At 42.7% G+C, this 12,453-nt stretch overlaps 1 protein-coding gene across 2 annotated transcripts in view; it reads left to right on the top strand.

Moving 5' to 3' along the window:
• xpr1a (xenotropic and polytropic retrovirus receptor 1a) overlaps positions 1-11,986 on the top strand; it is a 72,180-nt gene extending 60,194 nt beyond the window's left edge. Inside the window, exons 10-15 of one of the 2 annotated variants that reach the window (XM_071921819.2) lie at positions 1,679-1,847; positions 2,577-2,771; positions 10,458-10,624; positions 10,717-10,856; positions 11,222-11,446; positions 11,929-11,986. In XM_071921819.2, coding sequence (XP_071777920.1) covers positions 1,679-1,847; positions 2,577-2,771; positions 10,458-10,624; positions 10,717-10,856; positions 11,222-11,446; positions 11,929-11,986 — 954 coding nt within the window. The remainder of the gene's footprint in view (positions 1-1,678; positions 1,848-2,576; positions 2,772-10,457; positions 10,625-10,716; positions 10,857-11,221; positions 11,447-11,928) is intronic. The other variant, XM_071921820.2, reaches the window with a different exon arrangement.
• The last annotated feature ends 467 nt before the right edge of the window (positions 11,987-12,453 follow it).

Raw genomic sequence — 12,453 nt, forward strand, 5'->3', positions numbered from 1 at the left:
CCTTGATTGCGGCTGATTTGAACAACCACAACCGCCTACACATACCAGAATTAGACTGGATATTAACCATTTTTATTTTGTAATTTTTTCTTTATTCTGGAAAATCAAGAATTTACATAATTTACTTAACAATTTACTTAACTTTCAATCCTTTTCCTACAGAAATGGGGATTATCAAATAATAATCACAGTTGTATCCTGTATGCTTCCTCCCCCTTTTTGTCCTGTATAGAAACATAGAGACATTCAGACACATGGAGGGGTTTTCCCTCTCTACATCTTCTCCTTCCAATTCCTGTGGCATAGTTCTCCCCTTTCCCCTTTTCCATACACTCCTCTTTTCCCCTTAAGTAATAGCAACTTGTACCGAAATATTGCCGTTGTGGATAATGAACAAAATTATGTAAACATAACTACATTACATTATCTGAAACAGTCGGGTGCTGTAGGATATTTACCATTTTTCATTTATGTCTCATTGGATTTTGCTGGTTCCATCATAACCAATGAGTAATTGAGGATATTTCAGGACAGATTGCAGTGGGGTAATGGAACAAACAATTTGTTATATTATCTAACATTACTGAAACATGTATCCGAGCCAGGTGTGTTAGTTCCCTACGACTGCAAACACCAGACAAAGATCTCATCTAGGGGCAAACTGCACAGGCAGCACCTAGATTAGCTGTAGTGTTTGCTCTAGAAATGAAAGCCTCGCCACAGCGCTGCAGCAGGCTTAGCCTTGAGACATCCATATAGAGCGGATATGGGTGAGATGACCAGTGGATCAATACAGACTTTGATTGACAGGTGAAAAGAAATATGTAATGAGCTGATATGTGTAAAAAAAAAAAAAAAAAGATCAATGTCCTTTGACATTTGCAGCTGAAGGTGTGTGTGTGGGGTTTGAGTGTGTACATGGAGAGGGAGAAAGAGGGACGCAGTAGCCCCTGAATGTCAGATTTGGCCTGAAGGCAGGAGGGGGGCAAATGGAAAGAGCAGGGAGGGTTGTATCATTTTACAGAGCCTGGTCAATAACCAAGCTCCTGCCGCAGTCACTTCCCAAATAACATGCCCATAGACGCCAAGGCAGGCCACAAAACACAGCTAGGCTGGTGCGTGTGCTTGTCGTGTATGCCAGTGAATAGTGACAAACACACACACACACACACACACACAGAGACACAGACAAAAAGCGTGAGTCATTCGGGTGTCCTGTGGCGTGGTGATAAGGCAGTCTTGAGGCTCTATCCCTTTGTGTGTTACAGATCATTAATAGAGGTTGTTTCCTGCATCGTCCTCCTCTGCTGAAAGTACTGTGACGATTACACACTAATTAACTGTTTCCTAATTCACTGCCGCCTTGTTGAAGCCACGTGTGTATTCACCGTAACATCCGAGTTTAAACTGGTAGCACACCTCTGCAGTGCTGGAGTGTTATGAGACATCACTACAAGATGCCTTCTTAAATGCTCTATACATTTCTTTCACTGGGGGAAATATGTTTCTTCAGTTGCCTTAATAGACTCTTCCCAGTTGACATAAAACAATATGTGAAGGTGCATGTTGGACATCTTGAGATTAGAATGAATGTAACTGCAAAATAAAAGCTTAACCCTAACCAATCACTGCTCTCCCTTTTTCCACTTTCCTCCTTCCCTCTCTTCCCCGCGTCCAGTTTCGTGTTTTCACAGCTCCATTTCACCGGGTGGAGTTCGCAGACTTCTGGCTGGCTGATCAGCTCAACTCTCTGGTGATCGTTCTGATGGATCTGGAGTATCTCATCTGCTTCTACATCTTCGAACTGCAGTGGAGCAACAGCAAGGGCCTGCTGCCCAGCTTCAAAGGTGAGACTTAATCCCAGAATGGCTTCACCTTAAACTCCATGTCCTCTGCACCTCTGTCTGTGCACAAATGAAAATTAGCAGTTTTCTGTCTCTGGGGAACAGAAGTTAATTGCCCTTGCGAATAACACTTTAACACTGTTAAAAAAAAAAACACCTACTTGCGATGAACCTTGCATTTCCAGCTACACATCTTCAAATCTGCAAATCAGTGGTTGTGAAAGTGACGGACTAAGTTGACAGCGTGCCAGACGGAGTTGGATAGTTCAGTTGTCCTGTCAGCAAGTGTGATGTGAATAAGCTTTTAATTGCTCTCCACTGCCTCCACTCCACCAAACAGTTAGACCTCTGCCTCCACGCAGCCAATTAACACGGAGCTAATGGAACGGAAATGTTTGGTCATACAGAGGTCGCCATGTGACTCTCATAATGATGAGCTATCCAGTGCGAAGGCGCATGTAGGGAAGGAGTCAGCATGGGGAAAAGGGAGGGAAGATGGATAAGAGAAAGAATAATAAGAGAATGAGATTATAACACAATAGTTAAAGGAATCCTTGAGCTATATTCCCTATCTGCTCTTAACAGCAGTTTCTGTAAAGCTTTTTGTCTGACCACAAGTCTAAGTAGTTTATTGAACGTTCTTGAACATTCATGAACCCTCAATATTGTTCTATTCTATTCTATTCTATTCTATTCTATTCTATTCTATTCTATTCTGCTCCGCTCCTCCAGATGACTACGTGTGCCACAGCTACTCATACGGAGTGCGGGCCATCATCCAGTGTCTGCCCGCCTGGTTCCGCTTCGTCCAGTGTCTGAGGCGTTACCGTGACACCAAGAGGGCCTTCCCTCACCTGGTGAATGCTGGGAAATATTCAACAACCTTCTTTGTCGTCACCTTCTCGGCGCTCTACGCTACGCACAGAGGTAGGACACACAAAAACATAATGTATGTGAAGTATAGTCTAACCAAAAAAGAAAAGGTCGCTGTGTGCTCAAATTAGATCAGGTATATTACCTCTTCATGTTGAAACTGGGTGCTTTGTTGGTCAAAGAGAATAGACTCCATTTATATGTGTTATTTAAATTATTTAAGTTACTGAGGATGAAATCCATTTTATGTTGTATTGTCCTTTTTATTATTGTCCTTTTGATTACACAGGGAAAGGCTTTGTTCAGTAAGATAAAAGGGGACATTGATTTTTGTCTATGGAAGATCCTGAAAAACTTTTTGAAAAAAGTTTTGAAAATGAAACATTTTTAGTTGCAGATTATATAGAGAAGGTATAGGAAATGCAGAAAAAGGCATTGTTTAAGTGAAATGAGTATTTTTATTTTGTATTGCCTTGCTCCTTGTATATTCATAGATATGATCCACACAAAACAGTATTACGTAAGTTGTACTTTGTGTTTATGTTTGCAAAACACTGTGTCATGTAATCTCATGTGGGATGGGCCATTAATTTGGCATGACACAAAAATAAAATTTCATTCATTCATTCACACACACACACACACACACACACACACACACACACATCTCTTCTATGTCTCGTGTACCTGAAGCATTTGGGTTTAGCAGAGCTTTAGCTGCTCAGTGCTATGTATGTCCATGATAAATTCAGGATACTGAATGATTCAAAAGGTGAAGAGATGTTTGCTGTCCAATCCTATGTACAGTAATTCACATTGTTCAAGAGACATGGTAAGAGTGCATCTCCCGTCCATCGCTAAGCTGCAAGATCCAACTCTGGATCACAGAGAAACCCAAAAGGGAAAAGAGTAAGGCTATCTGTATCTGCAGTCTGCAAACTAATGTAATGCTGTTGTGTTGTTGTGTTAGATGAGCCTGTCAAACAGAATCCACAGGCTCACAAACATGTGTGGGCTCTTGGACGCAGAAAGCAGAGGTGACCTTGAGTGCAAATGCAAAAGCAGTTGGCCTTGGTTTTCATTGCTCGTCGTTGCCTAGAGCTTTATAATGGAAATGGAAAGGTTAGTCAAACACAGTCAGGGATAAACAAGGTTCTGTTCTCACAATATGAAACTGATGGCGTTCAATATGAGGGCCGGGGAGAGAGGGCAAGGAGAGAGACAACGAGGCCAGACAGTGAAATAGAGAAATGGAAAAATAGAGAGTAAACGGAGAAGATGGAGAAGAGAGATGAACAGAGGAAAGGAGAGAGTGGTTGTCATTAAAAGTCAAGTCACTCTCCCTCAGACAGCTTCACAATTAGCCTGCAATTATTCTGATTCAGAAGCCTTATCACAAAGGAGTGCATGTACAAAGAAGCAGCACCCAGGCAATAACAGCGTCCCTTCAACACGCATCCTCCATCGTAGTTTCACAGATATTTGTCCACGCGCATCATTTCAAAGCAGCTTTTTCTGCCAGTCATACTTTTAAACGCTTCTCAGATGCCGGTTTATATATTTATTTACCAGCAAATGCCAGCTATGAAACTTCATCTCAACCTTTCAGACCGTTAAATGTTATTTCCCAGCTTGACTTTATTCCTTTCCGATATAAATTTAAATCAATATCAGCTCACTAAGCTGACCGCCAGCGAGCTGCTATTGAATGAACCAGTAAGCCAGGAAGAGGGAGGAAGAAAGACAGAGAGATATACAGACAGACAGACAGACTCGTTTTTTTTTTTCTTTCCCAGCTTGTTAGGAAAGGCGTCCATTAAACCACATCCTCCTTCCAGAGTGGGTTCCTCTGGTCTGAAGCCTGTGTAGACCCTCAGCTAATGGCCTCTCTTCATCTGTTATTCCGTATGAAGCCGTCTTTTATCCCACATGGTAATGGAGAGGCAGAGACGGAACGCTGTTTAAGTGAGGAAGGAGGGTGGGAAGACAGACACATGCACACACACATATACACACACACACACACACACACACACACACACACACACCACACTACCAGATCCTACTTAACCTCAAATCTCCACTTCACTGGAATGGATAGTCAAACTAGTGTTGAGGAAATTGCCTGTTCTGAAGACGTTTGAAGTATTCTCTGTAGAAATGATTGTTGTTGTACATTTTCAAGCATCGGCCTTTGATGAATGGATGATATGGGCACCGCAGCACGTCAGCGTATATGGAAGCCAAATATGGAAATGATGTATAAATAGCCTTAAGAGCCACAAAGTTTGGGTATCAGTTTACAACAGTCCACAAAGTACAAGTATGACGAATCCCCTTTCCTTTGATTTGTGGATAGGTTGACAGTCTTTAGTGTTGGTGTTGACAGTCTTAGTGCTGCCGTTTAAAGCCCAGTGGCCAGTCTGCCCACGTTACCCAACATCTGTCGGGAAAGGTAGCAGAGAGCAGCAGTGTGTCGTCATGTTCGCACCGCTGGGCCCAGCTGTAATAGGTGGAGGGAGTGTCAGTGAGTATCTGGCAGAGCTCCCAGTGTCTGTCTGTGGATGTGTCACCCTCATTGCTAACCCAGTCACAGCTCTGACCGTTTCTGTGTGACCTCACTGCTCCTTCCTGGAATAGCACACGTTTAGCTCCGGGAATCTGTAAAGCGAAATGCATAAACCATAACGCACCGATGTAAGTCAGGGGTTTGTTTTTAGTTTAGTGGTTTAGTGGTTTAGTTGGTTTAGTGGTTCCATTTGAATATCAGACAGAATTTAGTTACCTGTTAAAGATCAATAAGTGCAATGATTTCAACCAGATTATGGGACACCTAATTAAATATGCATACTGTCAACCAATCAGAACATTCATTAAAGCCTGGGTGTAGGTGACATCATTTACACCAGGCAGTAGATTGGAATTCTAAATCTGTTTGATTCTGTTGACAACCAGAGGGAAATGGATGTTAGTCAAATTTACACAATGCTGACAGCTATAATAATTTGGGTAACTTTACATTAACAAGTCATTTGTTAAATTATACCATGAAATTGAGAAATGCAATTCTCATTGCACTGGACCTTTAATTTATGCGGAATAATCTTCCCTCAGGTGTACATGGGTCCCAAGCCGGTGCTGTGTTGTTCTGGGGTTTGAGGTTTGATCATTTTGAATGTGGTGCAATACAGAGAGCAGAATTTTACCCTCAGTGCTGCGAATAACTGATTGGACGCTGTTGTGAAACTCTAATCCCAGCAGATGTTCAGAGGCCTGTAACTAGAGAGATGATGGAGGATTTCCTGGTTTAGGCACAGTTCCCAAACCCTGTAAGATACGGGGCCTGACAGCAAAGCAGATACTTTATTCTGGATCAATACAGGCTCAGCTTTATGTACAATGGCTTGACTCTAACTGCTGTTTTAGATGCAGGGGACTTTTAGGCCTAATGCTAATTTAAGCCCAGAGGAATTCTTTCACGGACAGGCAGAGCCAGGGGGAACGGGATGCTGCATTCATATAGGCAAGAATAGTGCAGGCTTCTGATGGACGGAAAATATGTGGATGGAGGGAAACACACATATAAACATGCACAAGTTAAAGTACAAACACTCACGCTCCCATGCGTATTCACTCATGTAATAAATGAGACAACACGAATGAGACAAAAATGCAGAGGAGCTAGTCAAGGCAAGACATGGATATTCTTAAAAATATCCCTTTGTCTGAGGGAAACACAGATGTTGAATTTTATCTGTCTGCTGGCTGTGAGATCAGCGTCAGAAACACCTAAAGCCAACTGTAGAATAAAGGGGAATATTAGTCCTGCTGGTCTCAGCGAGAGGTCGACCATAGTGCAGAGGGAAAAAAATGAATAAAGTAAAACTGCAGTGAGAGATCAGTAAATTCAGAACTGGTAGAGCGCTGAGGGGGAGATAAAGATGAATGATCAGAGGAGATGGAAGATGGAGGGAGGAAAGAAGCTAAATAGAGAAAACAAGAGTGGATCAGCGGGAAGTAAGGAAGATCGTCATGAAAGGGATTGTGATTCATTGAAGAGAGTTAAATAGATATAAAAATATGACGGTATGAAATGGAGAGAAAGACACGAGAGAGGCAGGGGAAAAGAGGAGAGGAGAGGAGAGGAGAGGAGAGGACAGGAGAGGTGTAATTACCAGCCTGGGGCTAAACACATGTCTGCTGGACACTGCTAGAATAGAGATGAGCCCAGAGCTGACAGAGTTTATAACTTCATTTCATGTACTGGACCACTCATTATCAGGTTAGAAATTGCAATGCACACAGACACACACACACACACACACGCATACACACGTTGATCCTACTCACATTTGTGAATGTGCACACACACACACAAACACACTTTAACTGATGTAGATAAAAGACATTGCTCTCAGTCAAATCTTTCTCTGTCTGCCTGAACTCTAATTCACCCCTGCTAAGGCCATACTCACTCCTGCTACTACTAATATATTCACATGTGGAGTCAGATACAGGCTGAGTTAAGCATCTGATAAAGGTGCATTGACTTTGACCAATAACCTTTGTGTGTATAGCAACAATATCTTTAGATATGCTGAAGATGGATCTGTCTGATTGGATATTGTTAGAACGAATGCAGCTGGTTGGATGAGGTTTCCCTGCAGGTGAGGGATTCTTAATTACCTGGTTAGCAGACAAGACAGCCGTGACAACAGATAAGAAATCAGCCTAATAGCAGGGACTGATTGTTCTTCCTGTGTGCTTGTTTCCCTCAGTGGAAGTGGGCCAGTTGCATAAATGAGCCTGTCCCTGCTGGAGCCCGCTGTCTTTAATAGTGTTTAACCTCTTGAGTTCCTGTGGACAGCAATAGCGCCTGTGTGTGTGTGTGTGTGTGTGTGTGTGTGTGTGTGCATGTCTGTGTGACAGACTAGCCACTGAGTGTGTGTGACAGGAGCCAGCGACCACTGTTAGCCCCTATTGAGCTTCAGATCAATGGCCGTCTAACCACGCTAACCCTTACAATGGAAAGACATCAGCTTTAACAGAACCTGAAGGGTTAAATACCTCACCATGGCTGAACACTTTACCAAGCCTGGAAAACCACAGCAGTGGGTATTCTCCAGTGAAAAGAGTGTATCGTGCAGGACTAAGTGTAATCTATGGCTGGGAAACCCCCCTGTGGCCTCTGTATAACTAATATAGCATAGGGACTACTTCCATCCCATCTCTCAACTGAAGAGGCAAAGAGCACAATAGACACAGCAGTTAACAGAGCAGAGGGACCACAGCAGTAACTCTCTGTTAAAAATGCCCCTGCTCCGCTCCCTGGCGTCTCCTTGGCTGCTAGTAGGAAAAGGCAGTGAGCATGATGGATGGAAACTAGCCCCGTCTCTGTCTGCTGGCTGCTGTCTGTGTCTGTGTGAGTCACTGTAGGCTATAGGTGGTAAATCAGTATCTTGCCAGGAATACGCAAAGCACATGCACATACAGGCACTACTAAGCATGGCTGATGATTAACTTAATAAGTGAAAATTATCTTAGCGATTGTTGAACACTTGCCAGGTGTGGACGTCTTTGCAAATAATGTATCAAATTACAAATGATACCTCACTACTACAACAACGTACACTTAGCAAGGCCTACTATGTTCATGTTACATCCTCAACAAAGGATTAAACCCACTTACAATGAAGAAGACCAACAAACAAAATGCAGAACCTAAATCAAACAGTCTAATGTTGTGGAATGACATGACTTAGTTCAGGAAAGCTGAGAACTTTGAATGAATCTTGTACAAGCTAGCAAAACACTTCCACAAGCAATTTGAATTGTACAGAAATGGAATGGAAAAAGAATGGAAAAAGAAATTGCAATCCAATGCAACTGCAGCGAAAAATAGCCACAGCAGGAGCAATAACTTAAAGGTTACTACCACAGGCATTTCAGGCCTGTGCAGTTCAACAAGGACCTAATGAAAATACTACGGGCTCTTAGCAACAGCAGCACATGTACATGCTTGTCCTTTTGGCAAGTATAAACATTTACTCAGTCACCAAAGTACAAAGTCTTTGTTTGTTTGGAGACTCTGCTGAGGGCTTGGAGCCAGAAGGACGTAACTATCTATATATCAAATACAGGCTCTGGAGGAGATCTGTTTAGACCCGACTGTCTAATACAACTTCCCTGTGGAAGTAGACATGTTTGTCTATGTGTATGTACCATTTTCAGTCTATGTGTTTTGTGTTGCTGGTGATGGTTTCTGTGATTAAATAATTTCCCTTCTGGGATTGTTAAAATACTACTACTACTACTACTACTGCTACTAATGCAAGGAAAATCTGATATATGGAATAATTTGGAATGAAAATACAAAACCTACATATAGCCTTAACTGATCAATTTGCTTATTCATTGGAGCTAGAAGGGCGTAAATCCACTTATACTCTTCTGGCTCCAGATAATGCAGGGAGTAAGTCCACTTATGCCCCATACGGCTCCAAATGCTGGTATACACTTCAAACATCCCTTAAATAGTCAAAATAACATTGTGTCAGGATATTCATCAAAGTTAGGTCCATTTTTATTTACATGTGTGGGGAGCAGAGCTCTTCCAAACACACTACCACAGCGTTGGGACTTTGGGAGCAGAGTAGATAACCAATAATGCTGTATAGGTTACATATTCTACAGGTTAATAAATCATGAATACTCTTCAGTGAATCACAGATAGGACCCTTTGTGTTAGTCTCTCTGCAGCACCTGGCTAGCTGATCTGATGTGGATAGTTTGCATCAGCTCAGTCACATTGCATGCTACTGTAGATTCCCACAAGCACTGGTGTCCTGTTGCTTTGTTGGTGGGTCACACAAGGTTAGGACACACACACACACACATATGCACACGCAAACACACACACACACACACATTCAAATGCCAGCATGTCAAAATACTGAGGAATGACAAGGTCAAATCTACATGACAGACCTGCACAGCTGCTAAACTGAGCACATTTATTACAGTCAACTATCAATATTAATGCCTCTCCTCGGAATGAAGAGGTAATAGTGTTTGATTCGATTCTCTTTATTATCCCCAAAAGGGAAATTGCTGTTGTATGTTGTAATGTACATGTTGAATCCCCAAAAGAGCGTTCGGGGACTCTGCTGGCCCAGTGTAGATCCCTCTTTCCTCGGCTGCTCGCTTTCAGCTCCTTTAATTCAAAGTGACCAAGCTGATGACTGAGTGACATTCACTGTTCCAGCAGGTCCAGCAACACAACAATGATATTACAGTGATCAATATTACAGTAATGTACAGCAGGCAATTTGATGTCTGATCATGGGAGTGAAATATATGACATGTCGTTTATCCTATGTAAAAAAACAATCTGGTGTAAGATGTGAGATTATGACATTAGTGTACAAATCTTAATGTAGACTTGATGGAAAGTGTGAATTTAACTGTCTGTGGAGATCTATGACATGCTGGAGTATATTCATGACAGGTGGGCTCCCTCTAGTGGTCGAGACATTGTGGCAAAAATAGCACTGAATGACTCAACTACTGTACACACACAACAGGAAAGCAGCAGGTTTTCACTGTGAGCTATGAAATAAGGCTTCCTTTAAGAAAAGAATTTCCTTCTGTTTCAAACAGATTTTCAAGTGAAATTGACTGAAAGAAATTGTTTGAGTGCAGCTAGTTGACATCATGTGTGTGTGTTTGTGTGTATTCCAGAGCAAGGACACACGGATGCCGACATGTTCTTCTACCTGCTGATCGTGTTCTCGGCCATCAGCTCCCTGTACACACTGATCTGGGATCTGCGCATGGACTGGGGTCTGTTTGACCGTGGAGCTGGGGAAAACACCTTCCTCAGAGAAGAGATTGTCTACCCACACAAGGTAGAGCGTGATGGAAATCCATGCATATGACATATAACACACACACTCTCCCCCTAGTCCCCTCCACTAACGGTTGTCTCTGCTGTGTCCAGGCGTACTACTACTGTGCCATCATAGAGGATGTGATCCTGCGTTTTGCCTGGACTATCCAGATCTCTCTGACCACCATGACCAGCATCCACTCTGTGAGCGACATCGTAGCCACCGTGCTGGCTCCCCTGGAGGTCTTCAGGTGGGTCTGGATAACATGCTCACCTTCACTTACACACATTCACTCACTCTCTCATAGTCTCTCTCTCCACACACTTCCATTCCTCCAGATACTGCCGCTGTCCGGTGAAAACCTGATAATTCCAGTTTTGGTGATTTTCATATTTTAACTTCAATTGAAGGATCACATGGTCCTCTGTAGTTGAGTGTTTTTTCCCCTCCGGATACATCAACCACTCCCCTCCTCTCACCTTGGGGTGAAGTTGCACCAGTGGATCAGCTTCCCCCCCATTCCGAAAAGCACTCATTAGTGGGTTTTAACACAAAATTTGACCCCTGGGAAATCACCTCAGAGCAACTTCACCCTTCTCTCCTCCCTCTCTGCAGGCGTTTTGTGTGGAACTTCTTCCGTCTGGAGAACGAACACCTGAATAACTGCGGTGAGTTCCGTGCTGTGAGGGATATCTCTGTGGCGCCGCTCAACGCCGACGACCAGACGCTGCTGGAGCAGATGATGGACCACGAGGATGGAGTCCGGAACCGCTCAGGCAAGAAGACCTGGAAGAGGTCCTACAGCCTGTCGCTCCGACGCCCCCTGCTGTCCTCCTCACAGTAAGGAACCTACATACATACCTACAGACATACATACCTTTTTATTTTAGGTTGATTTGTTCGCACAGTGATAAAACACAGCATGAAGAGGGGGGAAAAAAACAAATTTGAGTAGAAATGTAAAAAAAAAAATGTAAGGGGTTGATAAAAACAAAGTATTAAGCAATCAAAGAGCTGGAAGAGATTACACAGTTTGTCTCTGTGGTACGTATCTCTTTTTCCTTGAAGTAAAAGGCAATCCAGTATCTTTTATTACACAGCAGTACTTTCTTCTTGAGCTCCATGAGGACTCTAGATACGAGATACTATCAAACTAAACAACAGAAAAAGTGGATAACATCCTACACAGACTCCCTAATGTCACAGATAGGCAGAAGTCGACTGGACAGGAATAGCAATATTTAACTTTTGAAATTATAGCATTACAGGAAAAAAATCAATTTGTCAGATAATATATAATTTTTCTCAATTCTCCTTTCTAGATCCAAGAAGGACACAAAGGTGCTAATTGAAGACACGGATGATGAGGCCTTCAGCTGAGTCCAGAGCGTCACGTCGGCACACACACATACACACACACACACACACGTTTGTATTACTATACTTATGAGGGCCTTCATTCACTCCCTAACCCCTAACCCTAACCTCAACCCTTAACCTAACCTAAACCTAATCCTTATTCTAATCTTATCCCTAAAACTCAGTCTTAACCCTAAAATAGCTCCTTAAAGAAGTGAGAACTGGCCAAAATGTCCTCACTTTGGAGAATTTCCCCTCATCTTTCCATCCTTGTGAGGACATTTGGTCCTTATAAGTATAGGAATGCACACACATACACACACACACAAACACAGATACTACACACAGTATACACACACCACAATGCAGAAACATACACAAAGATAAACCTGGTGAAGCACAAGCATAGTATAGTATTGCTACGGTTGAGGAGACAGCTATAACACACAGCCATACAGACAGACAGACGGACAGACTTCAGGGGAAAC

The sequence above is a fragment of the Centroberyx gerrardi genome, chromosome 9 (assembly GCF_048128805.1).
Source record: "Centroberyx gerrardi isolate f3 chromosome 9, fCenGer3.hap1.cur.20231027, whole genome shotgun sequence".
Classification (NCBI taxonomy): Eukaryota; Metazoa; Chordata; class Actinopteri; order Beryciformes; family Berycidae; genus Centroberyx; species Centroberyx gerrardi.